We start from the raw sequence: 20,043 nt of genomic DNA, 5'->3' as shown, positions 1-20,043 counted from the left end.
CTGCCCACCACGATCAGACTTACCTCGTTTCACTGGCGAGGATATAGTAGGGTGGTTAGCTATGGCGGAACGCCACCTCCGACTCAACCAAGTTCCCCCTCATGAGAGAGTCTTCACTATCTCATCCTACTTCGGGCCCGATGCCTCTGTTTGGATGACTGCCTTTGAGCAGAGAAATCCCATTATCACTTGGGAAACCCTCACATCTGCTATGCTAGAGCAATTCGGTTCCGGCACAGTTGCCGACATCACAGCTCAACTCTCTCACCTTCAACAGTCTGCCTCAGTTGAAGATTTCATCAACCGGTTCACCAAACTGTCATGTCGAGTACCGGGATGGTCCGACGCCCAACTGCTGCACATTTTCTGTGGGGGTCTCAAACCTAAGGCCCGACACGATGTCATGGCCCTGGAACCCAGATCCTTAGCCCAAGCTCAGCGTCTAGCTCGCAGGTATGAACAAAAGAACCAAGACTTGCGTCTTTCCCGCTTCCACCGGTCCACTAGTTGGAGCCCATCCACCATATTCACTTCACCCTAAACACCTCCTCCACTTCCCCAATTTCCACCTCACAATCCAACCCTTGCACTACCAACAACCGCCCCACCCGCATTCTCTCACCTCTGGAACAGCGAGAACGTCGGGCCAAGAACCTATGTTTCAATTGTGACGAGCAATACTCTAAAGGTCACGTCTGCAAAAACCCCATCATGACCATTCTGGAATCCCATACCACCACCGAAGAAAGCCCAGAATTCCATGCCTGCCCAATTGAATTGGAAGACACCACTGTAGAGACCGAACCAATTGTCCCCTTGCATACCATCAGCCACTCCAAAGCCAGCGAGATGATGCGACTCAAAGGCTACATCTTGGGAGTCGAAATTGACGTTTTCATCGACTGCGGAGCTGCCATGAACTTTCTCAACCCCAAAGTCGCCATCAAGTTGGGATTACCCATTTGCTCCCCACCTCCGCAAACATTCACCGCGGCTTCAGGCCATCCCCTATCACCGTCAGGGTTGGTGCACGACATCACAGTGGAAATGCAAGGATACAAGTACACCAACTCCTTCTTGCTTCTTCCGGTGGCAGGTTGCGATTTGGTCTTGGGTGCACAGTGGCTGGACTCTTTGGGATATATAGATTGGCATTTCTTGGAGAAAATCATGATGTTCGTGGTTGAGGGAGAAAAACACGTTCTGCGGGGGTTAACCTCTCGAAGTCAAACACTGGATGAAGCGGGCTTGATGGGCCTCCTACCCTCAGACCATCTTGACATTCTAGCCCAAGTCACCGCTCGGCCAGCTCCTCTGCCCATCCCCCTTGCGGTCCCAGAACTCGAAGCCCTATTCACCCAATTTGCCTCCATCTTTGAGCCACCTACTGGGCTGCCTCCTAAGCGGTTCGTGGACCACCGGATTCTTCTCATACCCAATGCTGGGCCTGTAAATGTTAGACCCTATCGTTATGCTCACTCACAAAAGGAGGAACTTGAGACCCAAGTACAAGAGATGTTGTCTCAAGGCATCATACGGCCTAGCAGCAGCCCTTACTCTTCCCCGGTGTTGTTAGTACGCAAAAAGGAGGGTACTTGCCGTTTTTGTGTTGATTATCGCTCCCTCAATGCGGTCACTATCAAGGATCGCTTCCCCATTCCCGTGGTGGACGAACTCCATGGTTCCACCCTCTTCACCAAGTTGGATCTACGCTTCGATTATCATCAAATTCGGATGCATGAGGATGACATCCACAAAACGGCATTTCGAACTCACGATGGTCACTTCGAGTTCGTCGTTATGCCCTTTGGCCTCTCCAACGCCCCATCCACCTTTCATGCACTCATGAACCATGTTTTCAAGCATATGCTCCGTAAGTTTGTACTCGTTTTCTTCGATGACATACTTATTAATAGCAAGGACTTAGCTTCTCATATTCAACATATTCATAATGTGTTTCAAGTCTTACATGAGCATAACTTACGGGTCACAGTGTCCAAGTGTTCCTTTGTTCAATCAAGTGTGGCCTACTTGGGCCATGTAATCTCTGGCCAAGGTGTTGCAGTGGACCCGGCTAAGATTCAAAGCATTGTGGACTGGCCTAAACCCAAGTCCACCAAGGCCCTCAGGGGATTTCTGGGCATCACAGGGTACTACCGCAAATTTGTCAAAGATTATGGGCTTATTGCTAAACCTCTGTCAGACATGTTGAAAGTCAATAATTTCACCTGGTCTCCTGACGCAGAAGCTGCCTTTCTGCAACTCAAAACCGCTCTAACCACAGCCCCCGTTCTAGCTCTTCCAGACTTCACCGCCCCATTTGTTATTGAGAATGACGCTAGCGGCACAGGAATTGGTGCAGTACTGCAGCAAAAAAACACCTTATTGCTTATCTTAGCAAGCCACTATCTCCCAGAAATCAGGCTCTCTCGGTATATGAAAAAGAGATGCTGGCCATATTGTTTGCCGTCGAAAAATGGAGGCACTACATCTTGGGGCAAGCTTTTACCATCCTCGCCGATCACAAGACACTCAAACACTTGCTCGATCAACGTATTACAACCCCGACTCAACACCAATGGCTCTCCAAATTGCTTCGGTACAACTATAAAGTTGAGTACCGTGTCGGCCATCTCAACACGGTTCCGGACGCTTTGTCTCGCTACCATGAAGTATGCACCATCCAGGCCATTACAGCACCCGTTTTTGACTGCCTCACACACATTGACACCGCATGTGCGTCCGACCCCGAAGCTCAGGACATCAAAGCATCCCTCTTACATGGGCAGCCAACAAAAAAGGGGTTTTCTTTGCTCCAGGACCGACTTTATTACAAGGACAGAGTGTTCGTACCTTCCACCTCTGATTGGAGATCCAAGCTTCTCTTCAAATTTCATGCTTCTCTTCAAGCTGGGCATTCGGGCTTCCTCCGAACCTTTGTAAGATTGGCCTGCCATTTTGCTTGGCCGGGAATGCGACGAGATGTCAAGTCATTCGTAGCCACCTGTGATCACTGCCAACATCAATCCTATGAAACCATCAAACCCCCCGGCCTTCTCCAACCACTGCCGGTCCCGGATAATGTATTCTTCGACATCTCCATGGATTTCATTGACGGGTTACCTCCATCTCAAGGTAAAACCACCATCACGGTAGTCGTGGACAGACTCTCCAAGTATGCCCACTTCTTGCCGGTCTCACATCCCTATACGGCCGCTACCATTGCTGATCTCTTCATCAAGGATGTCTTCCGCCTTCATGGCATGCCTCGCAGCATTGTCACAGATCGCGACCCAATTTTCATCAGCCAATTTTGGGAGCATTTCTTCAAACTTCAAGGGACCAAACTGTGTCGGAGCTCCGCCTACCATCCACAATCCGATGGCCAAACGGAGGTTCTTAACCAGTCTCTCGAACACTACCTCCGCTGCTTCGTGGCTGACAAACCCACGTCTTGGCCTAATTTGCTCCATTGGGCTGAGTATTGGTACAACTCAAGCTATCACAGTACCATCAAGATGTCCCCTTTTCAGGCACTTTACGGCACCCCACCTCCTTCCATCATCCGGTATCTTCCCGGCAGCACCGCCGTTCACGCCGTTGATGTCGCCCTGCAGACCAGGGACTCTCTTCTCACTCTCCTCAAGTCCAACATGGAATTGGCCCGAAACAGAATGAAGCAACAAGCTGATAAGGGTCGTACCGAGCGTGAATTTGCTGAAGGTGACTGGGTGTTCCTCAAACTTCATCCTTACCATCAGCAATCTCCGGTCTGCCGCGCCTCTCACAAGCTTTCACCAAGATTCTATGGCCCTTACTAGATCGCATGCAGCACGAATTGGCCGTGTTGCTTATCGTCTTCAGCTCCCTCCCAATGCCAAGATCCACCCGGTTTTTCATGTCTCTCTTTTGAAGAAAAAGCTGGGCGATCAGGTCTCCGTCTCCACCGCGCTCCCACCCATGGAAAACGATGGAACTCTCTCTTGGATTCCGTCTAAGGTACTGGATATGTCGGTCGAACACCAGCGCAACAAGACTACCACCAAGTGGCTCATTCAGTGGACTGGACTCCCTATTGAAGATGTAACATGGGAAGAGGCCCGCACCATCATGAATCAATTTCCAGATTTCAAGGCCTGAGGTCAGGCCTTTTTTTAAGGGGGCGGGACTTGTTAGGGTCATACCCAAACCCTCCTCTTAATCACCAGGCCCAGGCCCAATTACAGTTAATCCTCTTGTTCCTTTCAACAAACCGAATCTCCAAGCAGTACAGCTGATCAGACTCCTTCTGAGTCAACCCTGCTATATTTTGTGATTCAGACTGTCACCCTTTGTCTCACATGTTGTTGGAACCTTTTTGTCCTTCTATTCTATTGTCCTTGTCGAGATGTCAGGAACCCAAATGTAGAAGACTCTTTATATTGTATCAAACGGCTCTTTGAAAGCCATCAATGAATGAAATGCATTTCCATTAATTTATCTTTCTGTTTGAATTAGCTCAAGTACCTAATACTACTGCTATTGTGACATGTAACTTTTTTAAGTTTCTCCGATACTAGAATAGGCAATTCTGCCATAATCAAATTCCATAAATGTAAAACTGGCATTTTCCTTAAACTAACACTCTTTTTTACTTACCTGCAACAGTGAAATCTACAAATAGGACCCCTCAGAAACTTTAGTCCTCATATGTGCAATACCAACACTGGTTCCCAAATTGCAATTTCCAGGCTCTACTTGCAGAAAATTTCGCTTAAGCCTACGTTATGAGAGCTAACAAAAAAAGCTAGGTAGAATTTGTGGAGCATTTGAAGTACTGCTGATGACTAAAAAGAGAGCAGAAGAAACTGCAATAACAATTTTTCATGATGAATTGAACAAACTCAATCATATAGGGGAAGTGAAATTCACACTCCCTATTTTACAATTCACACTTTTTATATATATATATATTTTTTAATATCTTAGATTTTGTCTTTAAAGACTTTAGTTTTATCTTTTTATAAAACTTCAACTAAATATGAAAAGAAGAGTGTAGATTTCTGTAACGCCCCAAACTGCACCTCACCAGCTTGAACACATCACAGTGCCGCGAGACCCCGAAACATAAACCAAAGGTTCGATTTACGTTCCAGAAACCCGCAAGGCATTTTATTAAATAATTTTTCGTAAACCGCACAGCGAAAACGTTTAAAATAATATTGAGGTGAAAACTTTAAAACTTTTAAATTCAAATGTTCGTCCAAGACTTAACGTTGCAAACAACCGAGGAATAAAGGACTTAGCATAAAACAAACAAATTGTGACAAGTTCCGAAAATACAATTTTAAGGAACAGGAATAAGATTGGAACTTAGAACCTGACTTCTATTGAAATATGCACACCCAGCTCCGTCCGCTCCAATCCCGTTCCCAGTGCACAGTACCTGCAACCACACTGTTGTAGGGGTGAGCTTTCGTCCTCGCTACTCAGTAGGGACTTCACCCGACTAGGTTAGAAAACCGACACATAAGATAATAATTTGGGATCCCAGTATGAAAAAGTTAAACCATTTCTTTAAAGAACGACAAACTTTAAATATCTTTCGGACTCAAAATCCAATGCACGAAACTCAAAGAAATGCATAATACCTGATGGCCAGTCCCATGGACCAACTACACGGCCTTACCTCAAATAAAATCATCACCAGGTAAGCGTAGTGAGAGTGTCCACTTACGCCATATCACCTAGAAATAGTGCCACACCTCAGAGGATGTCAGACACCATTCCGTCCATACGGCCCCTCCGGAGGTTTAGGGGATCGAAGCCCAAGGAATCGCTATGTTCCACTCACTCTCAAGCCATCAATAACCAAACCATGCAACTCAAATATGCATAAACATTTAATTCAAAACGGAAAACAACTAACCGAATGAGTCCCGAGTCCCCTACCTGGATTCCGATGCTTTAACCTTTTACGTTGTCCGGAATTCACAAACCTTCCGTTCCTCGGGTAACTGGAGTCCTAGATTCCGACATAATTAACGTTAATAATTCGTCGAACAAATATTTAAAGCCAACCCTTCCTGGTTTAACCAGGATTGACCATGCTTTGACCAAAGTTGACCAATCACTACAAGTTCGATAACTATCCCAACTACCGAACATCTTACTTGAGATTTAGGATATCGACCAATAATATTAGGTGCACCCGAATTAACTAAGGTCACCCAATATATATATTAATTTATTTTCTTTACTTAACGATTGTGTCGCACAATAATTCGACGGAATTACTAAGGACACCCAATTAATTTTGACTCAATATGGGTGTACCTAATTTACTCAAATTTAACCCATAATTCAAACATACTTCAAACCACCAAATCTGCCCAACTCGATTAAACTAGGCAAAACATCACAGTTCATCCAATATGCCAAGGCAATTCTAACAAAACATAAACTTGATCATCCAAGTCCCTTCAAATCAATACACGACAACCCATTCTGCCTATGCATTCAAACTTATAACCAGGATATCTCAATCTCAACCACAACACAACAATTCATTCAATTCAAAACACCACAACTCAATCGTAACAACAATACAATTTACTCGTTCATCACTAATCATCAATTTTCACAGGAACCTCATGTACCCACAATATCTATTCCACAATCCAGATCAATTTCTCAATATGCAACTCAACCAATTTAATCCAAGACTCAAACACCCGATCCACACATGCATTCGAACTTCAATTTCACTTCCAACACCATAATTCATCCAAACTGTCACAAGTACCACAGAGCAGACTTCGATTTTACCTTCAGTAGTCGACATGCAGGTGAGACCTCAGGGCGGAGAACACAGTTGCTGGAGATAGCCTAGTCGACGCCGAGTTGATCAACTCCGTCCAGCCTACTTTCGAAACTCGACCGGTGACGGAGTTCGACCTGATGGCCACTCAACCAGCAATTCTCGTACTTCAATACCTAAACAAGGTCTGCCTTCGTATACAGACGCATTCCAACCAGAAGCTAAGCCCAGAAGTGCCGGAAACGTCGTCGGAGTCGAAGAACACGGCGAAGCCGTGGCTACCCAGAAACGCAAAATTGTCAAAACTTGATTAAATCGAAAAACTAATTTTACTAGGGTGTTGAGCATGACGAGAGGATGGACTTTCATACCGAATGCAGCCCAAGCGGTGGCCGGAAATTGCAGAAACTCGCCGGCGCAGTCGCTGCTTCTCACTGTCGAGTCTCCCTCCTCGTCCGGTGCATGGGCGATCTGAGGATGTAGGGAGGTAGGCGACGCGGAGATGAAGCAGATGGTGGTCGTCCGTCAGCGATCGGTGGCCGGACGGTGGCGCGGCGGCCGGGTCTCCTTCTCGGGTCGGTGGCGTCCGGGTCAGAGCTCCCAGCTCTCTCCCTCTCGTGTTTTCTACAACTAATCCCCATCCTTGGTCTGATCAAGGAATATAAATACCCCAACCTCAATTGAAAATCAAGGGCTAGGATTAGGCAGTGGGTAGATCAACGGCTAGGATTGCACCGCAGAAAATCCTATTTCTTTAATTTATTTTCTAAAATTCCACCCCTTCGGAAAATCGTTATAAATAGCTCGGGTATCCGAAAAATTCCACGAAAATTTCCACGAACTCGTCGTGACGTGTACTTTATTACCCAACTCTGAAATTGAGGATTTCACAATATGAAAATTTCTGAAAATATTCTCGAGCACTTTGGCAATTGTCGAGATCGCGAAATAATTTCTCGTACGATCATCAATAAGTTCAACACATTTTTCCGGGGCTCACAATTTCACTCCCCCTCATATCATCATATTCAAGATCAAATTAAAAGAGCATAGAATTCGATTATCCTCTACAATTAAATAAACTATGCCAAATTTCTAAGATCCATTTTTTCCCATTAAAATGAGGACATATACCTAGCATGCGAGGCTAAAAAGTCCATTTAAATCAAAGAAAATCTGTTTCTTTTCCAAAAAGTGAGATTCTTGATCATTTCCTCAAAGTAACTTCTGTTGCAACAAAGATAGGCTTAAATAGTCCAGTCAAATCCAATCCTTTTGTGTTAGCCTATCCAAACAAGACCATAGTTGACTATTTGTTATCTTTAGTTGACTATTAGCTTGCGTGATCTAATAACAGTACTACTCATCCACCCCAACTCCACAAAGTTTCTACTCAAGGAAATACTCGGCTATTTTCCTCATACTCACTCTCTTGCTCCGAGCATGGATCAAATCCAGCACAAGTACATAACCGTACAAGGCCTGAAACTACACGTGGCCGACATCGGAACAGGTTCACCAATCCCACTACCTCTTCCTCATTCTTAACATCATCGAATTACTAACAATCGTGTGTTTCAGGTCCCAATGTGGTCGTGTTCCTACATGGATTCCCAGAAATATGGTACACGTGGCGCCACCAGATGATCGCTCTGGCCAACGCCGGGTTCCGGGCCATAGCCCCGGACTACCGCGGATACGGACTCTCCGACCCGCCTCCCCAACCCGATAAGGCCACCTTCCTTGACCTTGACAATGACCTCCTTGCTATTCTTGATGCCCTTGCCATTCCTAAGGTACCAATTTGGTTTTTTTTTTTTTTTTTTGTTATTTGAATTGTTTGGGATCTTGAATTTTTGTTAAAGTGGGTACATGATAAAGATGCCTGCTTTAGTTGTGTTTTGGGGTAGAAGCAGAAATGAAGTTGAAGATGATGAGCTTGGTTCCTGTTTGTTTTCAATTATTGTGTGTATTTAGGCTAGCTATTTGCATCCACAAAGCTGTAGACTTCAGTATAGTTTGTTTTTTTTATAAATCAACTTGTAAGACTTGCTTGTGAACCCTTTTCGTCATGTTGCTTGAGACAGATGATCATATTATGTAGTGTCATTCTAATAAAATCTACATAGGTTTTCCTCATCGGAAAAGATTTTGGAGCTTGGCCGGCGTACATATTTGCCGGTCTGCATCCAGAAAGGACCTTGGGAGTTGTAACAATGGGAGTGCCATACATGCCAAAGTCAAGTCGTCCCCAATTCATTAACCACCTTCCTGAAGGTTTCTATATTTCAAGATGGCAGGTGTGAATCTACTTAGTCATGCTGTGATGTTATCTATTCAGTGTCTGCACTGCCATGACTTAATTGCTTGTTGTGAAATTGTGACCTCCATTATAGGAACCAGGTGGCAGGGCAGAAGCTGATTTTGGACGCCTTGATGCGAAAACAGTTATCCGCAATGTGTACATTCTTTTCTCGAGGAGTAAAATACCAATAGCTGCAGAAAACCAGGAGATCATGGACTTGGTGGACTCGTCTACGCCTCTTCCCCCTTGGTTCACTGAGGAAGATCTTGAAGCATATGGAAAGTTGTACGAGAAATCTGGTTTTCAAACTGCATTGCAACTTCCATATAGGTAAATGCAATTAATCTTAACTTTTCTGCAGCAGGCTTACCAACTAGACTAGAAAGGCATTATTTGTATGCAGCTTTTAAGAGATATGTATATAGTTAAACAAGGGTTATATAATTGGAGGCCTTCAAATATCAAAGGCCTAGTGCGGCAGCACCACCCACACACTCACATTGCCGCCCCTGATCAGACCTAGCATTTGAAAGTAGTTTAACCCTGCTAACTAGACCATGAATTTCTTTACTTCATTTATGTATTGACAGGGCAATGAAAGATGGCTTGGGCATACCTGATTCCACTATTGAAGTTCCAGCTCTTTTTATAATGGGAAAAAAGGATTATGTATACGAATTTCCAGGGATGAAAGATTACATAAACAGTGAAAAGCTGAAAGAGTTTGTCCCGGATTTGGAGATTGTATTTCTGCCAGAAGGAACACATTTTGTTCACGAACAATCACCTGAACAAGTTTATGAGCTCATCCTCACCTTCCTCCAAAAGCACATTTGATCACTCGTGCTTGTATGATTGAAATGAAGTTTATCCAAGGTTTCCGAGAGATTTGTGTTTTATAGAAGTGTGAAATCTAGTGTTTGAATCCAATAAGGACCAGAATATATATCTCCTACTTTTGTTGTGGCATGTAATTTGTCTCAAACAGTGAATAAAGGCAGCACTGCCATTACCAAATTCCCTTCTAAGAACATATGATGGACATTTCACATTTCTTTCTTAGCAATTGTAAAATCTACCAGTGGGAAAATTAAAACCTATTTCATGCAATGATTTGTTCAATAATCATATGCAAGACCAAAATGAAAGAGTTGAGACTTTCATTTTCTACAATGGATATCTGACAAAGTATGGCCACCGAGGTGTAGCAGGGCAGGGGATATGAAAACTCTCCATCCCCTCCTTCCTGAACCTACCCATTCAAGATGGTGCTCCTCAGTCCCTAATGTTTATTGTGCAACACATATCAGAATATTCAACATGAAATTAATCCAACATAACGAAACTCAATACACAAATTACCTACATAATAATAGAACGAGTCGTATATTATTCTTGGCTGAAACAACAATGAGTCATATACTATTGATGTGTGAGTCATAATGATAAGGCATGAGTCATTATTAGTTGACACATGAATAGTTACAACAACAATGAATCGTATACGACTCCTAATAGTCAAAAATAGACATTACTCGGCTTAATCTAAGACTACTCATTGACTCCGACGCTATATTTCCATTCTAGGAAACTCCTCCTCTCTTCTTGAAGTGGACACTTCGTTGACAGTTCTTGTCTTCCTTACTTCTAAACATGGATCAAATCCAGCACAACTTCATAACAGTGGAAGGCCTCAAGCTCCACGTAGCCGACATCGGAACAGGTCAGCAATCCCTGAGTCTTGCTCATTCTTAACATACTCGAACACCTTTTCAGTTGTCACTATCGGTCAACGTATGTTTCAGGTCCCAATGTGGTCTTGTTCCTGCACGGATTCCCAGAAATATGGTACACGTGGCGCCACCAGATGATCGCTGCCGCCAACGCCGGTTTCCGGGCCATCGCGCCTGACTACCGTGGACACGGTCTTTCCGACCAGCCGCCCGAACCCGACAAGGCCTCCTACCGTGACCTCGTCAACGACATCCTTGCTATTCTTGAAGCTCTTGCTATTACCAAGGTATTATCAAACTGCTAGGCTAATCCAAGTTTATGTTTTTCTCATTTGTGTTTTTTAGCTTATAGGATCTCTGAGTTGTTTAGGATGGAACATAATTATAAGATTTAGGGATGAAATGGTAAGATCATAATGATTTCTGCTGATCTGAACACCCTTTAATGTAGTATTTATTTTTGTGTATTTAGGCTTCTGATTCCCTGAAGCTCTGGAATTTTTAAATTTTTTGAGTATATAGTTTGTTTGTGTATATTGGGTTTTGTTGATTGATTATGAGAAGGATTAGAACATATGCTATACTTGCGACTTGTGAGCCATTTCTTGATGTTTCCTAAAAGAGATCGAGTACATTGTAACATGTTCATCTGTTACCTTTTATAATATACATAGGTTTTCGTTGTCGCAAAAGATTTTGGAGCTTGGCCGGCGTACATACTTGCCCTTCTTTACCCCGATAGGATCTTGGGAGTTGTAACATTGGGAGTGCCATACATACCAGCTTCAAGTCGTCCCAGTTTCACCAAATCCCTCCCTGAAGGTTTCTACATTTCAAGATTTCATGTAGGCATTACTTGGTTTTGTTATCAGTTCATTGCTTTTACTAGCATTAATCACTTGCTTGTAGCATAATCTTGACGAGTTGATGACCTCTATTAAATATAGGAACCAGGCAGGGCTGAAGCTGATTTTGGGCGCTTTGATGCGACAACAGTTTTTCGGAATATTTACATCCTTTTCTCCAGAAGTGAAATCCCAATAGCTGCAGAAAACCAGGAGATCATGGACTTGGTTGACCCATCTACGCCTCTTCCCCCTTGGTTCTCTGAGGAAGATCTTAAAGCATATGAGAGAACAGGTTTCCAGACTGCATTGCAGATCACATATAGGTAAAAAATATTCTTGGATTAACTAGTGAGTGAATAGTGGTCTTATGTTGCTAACTAGAATTAGTTGCAGCAAATACTTGATACTTTCTCGACTTTAATTCATATATTGACAGGTCCAAGTCAGACGACATGGGCATAACAGAACTAATTGTTAAAGTTCCGGTGCTTGTTATAATGGGACGGAAGGATTACTTTAACAAGTTTCCGGGGATAGAGGACTCTATAACCAGTGGAAAGGTGAACGAGTTTACATCTGATTTGGAGCTTGTATATATGCCTGAAGGAACACATTTTGCTCAAGAACAATCTCCTGACCAGTTCAATCAGCTAATGCTCACCTTCCTTAAAAAGCACATCTGATTTCCACAGATCGTGTTATTTAAGTTTTCAAAGAGGTTTATGTGAATCTTACAGGGTATTATCACATGATAATGCATGTGAGAGATGGAATAATTGACATATGTCCTACTACTAGTGTGGCATGTAATATTCTGAAATACGAAAATAAGGTAATATCTTCATTTCAAAGTCCGTAAGGAAAGTGTAGGGATTCGAATTCAGATGTGGCTCTAATTGTCTATTCTCCTTCTATTGCACGGTGATCACTATCAGAGTTCCTTCTGGAATCAAAATGTAACAATGAGTGGGAAGGTATCAAGTTTAAGCAAAACTTCGACCAAAATCCATTGTTTCTGATTTGGTCTATGAGTTCTACATTTTCTTCTTGGGACAACTGCAAGTTGAGGGAGAAAAAAAAAATCGCATCTGCTTTGTTCGAATTACAACCCATGTTCCAAGATATGAGCAAAGTTCTGACATCAAACTTGGGATAATTTGTATAACAGTGGAAGAGTTTGCTACAACATACATGGACAGTACACACTACACAAAACGAAAGCGAGATATTTTCATTTCGTTTTATCATCTTTTGTATACAAGATCTCTCTAACCGCTACAAGATGGTAAAAAACAAAAAAGATACAAAAGAATAGCGAAACAGGGGAAACAAAAAAGAGAGAACAAAAGAACCACACAAGCAAAAAAGGCCTGCGGTCAGTTCAATACAATGTGCAGCTGAAATTCAAAACCCTATAGGAGGCGTGGAGTGTCATGTAAACAACAATTTATCTTAATGGAAGGCCAAATCTGTACAGGATCTCCATCTCTGAAGCTCTTATCGTATCCTACATGATTCAATTACTTCGCTTACGACTTTATGAGTCTCCGGTGAGATCATGTTTAATGTCAAGTGAAATGCCTGAATAAGAAAAAAAAAAAGGTACATAATCACATGAGCAATATAACTTGTCATCTATATACAGCATCCAAATATGTAAAGCATCTACAAAAGTTCCGTTAAGTTCACGCTTACTCTATATCATGACATAGAAAATTAGAAGTCAAATACATACCACAAATCTGTCCAACACAGGTACTAGGATAGCCAGGTTACGATCTGGGAGACAATCAGCAATGGCATCGCGTACCCCCTTACTGAAGACAGCAAAATAATAAATATATAAATAAGCGTCAATAATATCCAGAAGAATGTTTTAACCAGTAAAACAGGAGAAAGGAAAATAAAACAACCTTTCAGTTGAAAGGAATGCTAAAAGCAGGGCAGCATAAGCCTCTACTATCATTTTCTCAGCTTCTTGTTCTCCTTGTAACACAGCTGCCTCATCATTCTGTGGAATACAATTTGTTCAGAGTAAGAACTTCAGAAGACAAATATAATCAGATAGATTCTCTATACCATTGTAGAAATCGTTTTTCTGTTTTTTTTTTTTTTTTTCAATTTCTTTTACATTCATTATCTCTATAAAATCTTACAAGAAATAAGAACTATTAGAAAATTTTCCATAGACAATGTGAACTCACTGGCAAAGTTTTTCCTTCTTCGGATCCCTCGCCAGCACCTTGATTAGCCAGGAATATAGAGCATATTAGCAGAATTAGATCCTTGTGACTTTCCTCTTCAAACCCATCAGAAATAGGTAAGTGAACAGTGACTGCAGCGAGCCGTGATCTGGAATGAACAGTGATTTGAAAAGAATTAAAATATGAACTTGCCAATCTGATTTATAAGAACTAGAGGCTAATAATGCCCCATTTAAACTCATATTAAAGAAAATATAATACACAGTCAGCAATTTTCAGAACAAAAACCATGCTTATCCAACTTCTCAAGCACATCAGTCTATTAGACTACTATCATGAATTGCTACCAAGTGCAACACAACACTGCGGTGTGACCCAATTATAGCATCTTTCATTGTCTCAATTTTTTGGGATATAATTGGTCTGACAGGGAGTCATAAAGAAAATATAATCACAGTTAGCAACTACCAATAAGAGAACGCTTGCTTATCCTACTTTTTAAGCACATCTGTCTAACAAAATACTATAATGAAATACCAGCAAGTGCAACAAAACACTAGGGTGCAATTGGTTCATTAGGAATCTTATATTCAACTCAGTACATCTGGAAATTGACTTTCAAAATTCTACTTTGGGGTATAATTGATCTAACAGGAAGAGCCATAAAGAAAATATAACCGCAGTCAGCATCTTGCAAAAATAAAAGAATGCTTTCGTTTCTAACTTTTTAAGTTCATAGATCTATTAGGATACTATCATGAATCATCATCAAGTGCAACAAAACACTAAGATGTGTCCCCAAATAGTCTATTAGGAACTCTTATATGCACTCATAACATTTAAAAGGGGCGAGACGTGCAAGCCTAACAATAGTTCCAAGCACAATACTACAGCAAAAATAAACATAATCATAAAGATCTGAGAAAAATTAAGAAGTCACACTAACCTGTTTTGACCATCTTTCTCAACTAAGTTTACAAGCAGGCCCAAAATAGCTACAAGAAAATCTAGCTCTTGATCAGTAAGATGTCTACCATTCTGATTATCCAGTTCAATGCTTGAAGTATTGTCATTTCTCTCGCTGAAGGGAGATGAGAATGAAGGAAAGTGGCTAGCAATCAAGGAAGACATGGTCTCCAGTCCTCCATTCGCAGCAATTTGCTGACAACCAACAGGATTCTCATTTGCCAAGTTCATCAGAACCTGCCAAGAAAATTTATGAGCTTTTACATTTCAATCTTCTGTATGTGTGATGCTGAATCATCATATTTCATACTATGGACTCAAGACCCTCTATGAGAAAGAACCAAGACAGGGTTTCAAATAATATTGCCACCAGTTGGAACAGCACTCAAACAGCTTATCAGTAGTACTAAACATAAAAGGTTATGCAGGGAATAAATCCATGAGGAAATCAACCAGTTAAATAGTAACCATGATAATTTCTTATGGTTCAGACATAGGGAGACTAGACTTGCATGATGTTTGACACAAAGCATCTAACTAATCTACTAGAGTACTACACCACCACCATCCACACTATTGCATGGAGGTTGACAAAGAGAACCCACAAAGTCCAATATATTGTGAACAAGTATAAAATATTAGACCACATAATTACCTTAACAGCAGTAAGAAGGCAGTCAGCTAAAAGACTGGAACCCTCTTTACTAACAGCACCCGCATAGGATGTCTCAGGCATATCATGGTCTTCCCCGATACTTGATTCTGCTTGGCTCATAATCAGCTGCAATTGGCAACCATCATCAAGTTCTCTGTAAGCTTCTCCATTTTTTCGCGTTCGACAAATCTTTTTCTTGCCAGATAATATGTCCCACTGAGAAGGTTCAATATCATCTTCATCAAATGCAAAAGGATCTTGACTCTCCTGTGAAAGGTCAACTTTACAGTCTTCAGAAATATAGGATCTCTGACTGAGACCAGCATCCTCACCGGAACCATAGCTAAATGCAAAAGGATCTTGGCTCTCCTCCGAAAGATCAATTATAGAGTTTTTAGAAATATAGGATCTCTGACTGGGACCAGCATCTTTCCGGGAACCATAGCTAAATGTGCGGGTTGCCTCACTTAAATGGCTTGCTGTACCACTAGATGAGCCATTTCTGGAAGAACTAAGTCTTGTCTTCAACGAATAGGTGTCAGTCATAGACGTGCTGGTAGTTTCTGAACTGGATACAGAATATACCGAGCGAGAAGTGGACACCAATCCATTGCTCTGACATTTGTGGGAGCTTTTCTCAGAAGCATATTCATTCCCATTTGAAAGATTATGAGACTTGTCATCATTGGAGGCAGCAGATAAACTTTTATGTAGATACAGCCCTGCAGAACAATGCCATTAAACACTAGAAACAAAACAATATTAAGAATTAAAATTCACTCCAGAAACTATAAGTTACCTGATAGGATACTGATGGTACTTATAACAAGTTCTGTGAAAGACATGGGCTTTTCCATGGGATCCAACTTTCCTTTCATTTCTAGCAAGTGGCTCTGATATGGAAGGACAGATGTCATTATCTATTTCCCTTTTTCATAATAACTAAGAGGAGTGGAAGAGAACCTAAATCACTTTCAACTATACCTGATTTTCTTTACTCAAGAATGTGGCATTTTCCATGATCTTCAAGCATTTCAAAAGCAGAACCAGGCTCCGCACCATGTTGATTTCCTTTTCCCAAGTAGAAGGAGAATTACCTTTTAGCCAACCCTGCATATTAATTTCTTGAGCTTAGAAACAACTTCCCCCCAATAAAAATTGAGTATCATAACCCCAAAGATTTAAATAAAATAAAATTAAAATAAAACACAAGAGAATAGGATATGTAGAAACTTATTATATAATGCTTACGGTATAAGGTTTTGGACTTTGCCTGAAAGCAAGTGACATTCTTAGCACGCATTGTTATTTATGTTAACTCCAAGGAAATAATCAGGACCCACAATCAATGATAAATAATCAGGACCCACAAGATGACACTATACAAGGGCAAATCTACTGCCCATTATTACTGTCAAAACTTCTAATACGAACGAAGTCCACATATATATATATATATAAATGACAGACCAACATTAATACATATGTACACTAGTATCATTGCCATTCTTTCCCATTATATGAATTATATTTGCAGAGAAATATGATATTGCTAACCACAGATATTCCTAAAAAAATTTACTTATAGTAAATATCTCTGATAACTGTTTGAAGCATTACGGTTCCTTGATATTTTTACACTAATCTAAGCCATTTCAGTTCTGATATGTAATGAAGCAGCCAATGAGATTAAACAAACATACAAGCTCACACCTCCATTTCGGAATGGCAAGTCATGGACACCTCAAAGACAGCATCAAGGCCTCCAAGCTCTCGTAATTTTTCTTTAAAGTTGCCCCCAGCCTTCCTCACTGTACCAGTTGTTTCTGAAAGCAGTCCATTTAAAACAAATAGGAAATCAGGGATTAACATAAAGGACAAAACAAAGTCTATTTCAGATGTAAAAATAAAAGCATGGATGATATTGACCAACTTATCCCAATCCCAGTATTAGAAAGGAACATTTTGAAAATTTATTTCTTAGTCCTCAGGAATATCAGACCTTGCAGTGGATAGCTAGAAAACTCTAAAGCAATTCTGAGCAAAAATTCCCCTTAAATACACATTACAGAATTTAACTACTAACTTTAGACTTTTATTTTTTTAGTATATAATGCCATGATTGTATCAATTCACTTGTTCACACCTATGGGGTAGTATTCAATCTTATTGAGCCTAGATTATCATTCAAAAGGAATCTGGCCAATGCTTTAGGTACTGATATAATAAACTGTAGTAACATTTAACATAATGAGACAACCATCAGCTTCAAAATATAGAATCAGACCTTCAAGAGAAATAGTAGATAAGCAAGCTTTCTCCATAGTAAGCAAAGCTATCCATTTGGGGCTTAACTCCGGCATGCTCATTTCACCATCATCAGCAGAACTTGGTTTCATTTCCTTGCAAGTAACAAGAATCTCATGTACTTTGGAAAGAATAGCAGCTGAGCTGGAGTCTAATCTTTTTGGTGCACAATGCGAGATGTCAGCACTCAAACGCAATGCTAAAAGCTTTCGTCCAATTTTTGGTGCTTTATCTTCAGTGATGTTTGAGACAATTGGTTTGCAAAACCTAATCAAAAATTTAATACAGCTTGGTGATTCCAAAAGAGGATCATCCTGACCCTGCAATAGTGAAAGGTGACAAGCTTTTAGGATTCTTAACTTTATCAAAATGAAAAATTGAACAGAAATTCGAATTATAGTCAGATACTGAATTACTTACATCACAAGTCAAAACATAGAAAATTGTTGCAGCAGCCAGATCACTAGGTGTATCATCAAAACTGAGACCCAATATAGCGTCAATTATCGTTTTTGCCATCCTGATAACAGAGCACTTCATATCAGTGATATACCCCAGAAAACAGCCCACTGACAATTTTGATTGAGAACAAGGACAAACCAAACAGCTTATAGTAGTCAATCACAACAGAGTGTCAAGCATAGTGGATCAAACACACCCCCAAAACAATAGACAAATACTTTCAGATGAAAAGCAAAGAAAAACAAATTTTCCGAAACATTGTCATGCAACCCTATAAACAATGCATTCCCAAAAATCAAGATCACTCGAAAACACCCACACTACATCTCCAAAAAATGGAAACCAATCAAGAACTGCTTCATAAAATTCAAAAACCCCACTAACCCAAAAACCAAATGCCCACCAAGAACCACCTGAAACCAACATTACCATTTACAACACAGCAAAAATTCATGAAGTTCAACAGAAACCCATTACCAAGTTCAAATTTTGACACTCAACAATGCATTCCTATACATTGCAAAGCTCAAATTTTGATACTCAACACTCGAATTTTCCAATACATTGTCATGCAACCCTACAAACAATGCATTCCCAAAAATCAAGATCACTCGAAAACCTCAACACGAAGACCCCTCTTATCCAAGAACCACCTGAAACCAACATTACCATTTACACACTAAAAAATTCACCAAGTTCAACAGAATCCCATTACCAAGCTCAAATTTTGAGACTGAAAACCCAGCAAGAACCTACCCCTGAGTCCTCAGAAGCCGTCTCTGCTGAGGCGTGCCGCAAATCCCCAACAAAGACAACAAGCTCGCCCTTCTGATCCGAACCGGCTGACCATTCCTCAGTCCATCTAGCGCGAAATTGACCTCGTCCACATGCTCCATCATCTCCCCGAACTCCTGCGCCTCCATCAACGTCGCCGTCGCCAGCGCCGCCGCGGCCTTCTTCGCCTTCTTCGACGGCCTCCTCAAAACGTCGCCGTTTCGCGAACTGGGCCTTTTCAATTCGGGAGGATAGGGCTCCGAATCGAACTGCGACCACTGCGACGACGAGTCTTGCGACGACGAGAAATTGAAATTGAATTGGGGGGTATCTTGGGAGAGAGAGATTCTAAACGGGTCGGTGCTGAGGTCGTCGTCGTCGTCGCCGCGAACGGCGTCGTTTAGGGTTGAGTCGGAATAAGTCCTGGGAAGGCCTACTCCTCCTCCCTTACGCCGGCCGTAGGTCCTCACAATCATCGCTACGGCGCCGTTACGCGGGGCTGGGGTGGAAAAAGATTTGAAATTGGAGGGTAGAATTGGAAGATTGGAGAGTTTAGCTCAGAGAAGAAGAAGAAGAAGCAATTTTGGGGTTTGGGTTTGAATCTTGAGAAAGAAGAAGGTTTTTTGTTTTTGGTTTTGGTTTGGATTTGAAAGACTCCGTGGACTGTGAAATTCAGTGCTTTTTTGGTTTTGTTCTTCTTTTTACTTTCGTCCAATCACAGTTTTTCTTTCCTTTTTTTTTTCTTGATTATATTTTAAAATGGGGGTATTTTGGTCATTTGATGAAGGTTTTTGGATCTGTTGGGTTCTGGCAGAGCAGCCAAAATGATGAGAGTACGAGGCGCATGTCGTTTGCTTGGGACGTTAAGATTTGGGTTTTTGTCCATTTATACCAGATTTTTTTCCCACTTACCCCACTAAGTTTTTTTAATTCCCTCTTACCCAAAACACTCTAAGGAGGTCTTCCCTAATACCTCATTAAGATTTTTTT

The 20,043-nt window shown here is 41.4% G+C and overlaps 3 protein-coding genes and 1 long non-coding RNA gene across 4 annotated transcripts; 2 read left to right on the top strand and 2 right to left on the bottom strand.

Moving 5' to 3' along the window:
- Positions 1–6,520: 6,520 nt before the first annotated feature.
- On the bottom strand, positions 6,521–7,419 carry LOC133729661 (uncharacterized). The gene is made up of 2 exons (XR_009856453.1): positions 7,171–7,419; positions 6,521–7,077 (listed from the first exon to the last, which is right to left on the bottom strand). It is a non-coding gene; the product is annotated as an uncharacterized LOC133729661 (long non-coding RNA).
- A 734-nt stretch (positions 7,420–8,153) lies between these two features.
- On the top strand, positions 8,154–10,121 carry LOC133733344 (uncharacterized). The gene is made up of 5 exons (XM_062160981.1): positions 8,154–8,312; positions 8,381–8,595; positions 8,929–9,099; positions 9,196–9,434; positions 9,695–10,121. The coding sequence occupies exons 1-5, from the start codon at positions 8,243–8,245 to the stop codon at positions 9,939–9,941; spliced, it is 942 nt and encodes a 313-aa protein (XP_062016965.1). The 5' UTR covers positions 8,154–8,242; the 3' UTR covers positions 9,942–10,121.
- Positions 10,122–10,669: 548 nt separating this feature from the next.
- Positions 10,670–12,568, top strand: LOC133729660 (uncharacterized). Its single transcript, XM_062157224.1, has 5 exons — positions 10,670–10,827; positions 10,910–11,124; positions 11,512–11,682; positions 11,785–12,008; positions 12,122–12,568. The coding sequence occupies exons 1-5, from the start codon at positions 10,758–10,760 to the stop codon at positions 12,366–12,368; spliced, it is 927 nt and encodes a 308-aa protein (XP_062013208.1). The 5' UTR covers positions 10,670–10,757; the 3' UTR covers positions 12,369–12,568.
- Positions 12,569–12,897: 329 nt separating this feature from the next.
- Positions 12,898–19,675, bottom strand: LOC133729659 (wings apart-like protein 1). The gene is made up of 12 exons (XM_062157223.1): positions 19,036–19,675; positions 18,238–18,337; positions 17,798–18,137; positions 17,224–17,336; positions 16,495–16,620; positions 16,310–16,403; positions 15,511–16,232; positions 14,836–15,092; positions 13,890–14,037; positions 13,599–13,696; positions 13,421–13,502; positions 12,898–13,266 (listed from the first exon to the last, which is right to left on the bottom strand). Exons 1-12 carry the CDS (start codon positions 19,527–19,529, stop codon positions 13,183–13,185), a joined length of 2,658 nt encoding a protein of 885 aa, XP_062013207.1. The 5' UTR covers positions 19,530–19,675; the 3' UTR covers positions 12,898–13,182.
- Positions 19,676–20,043: the final 368 nt, after the last annotated feature.

This window comes from Rosa rugosa, chromosome 2 (assembly GCF_958449725.1).
Source record: "Rosa rugosa chromosome 2, drRosRugo1.1, whole genome shotgun sequence".
In the NCBI taxonomy this organism is placed as follows: Eukaryota; Viridiplantae; Streptophyta; class Magnoliopsida; order Rosales; family Rosaceae; genus Rosa; species Rosa rugosa.
Note: the sequence above shows the minus strand (reverse complement) of the source record. Positions and strands in the feature narration are given on the sequence as shown.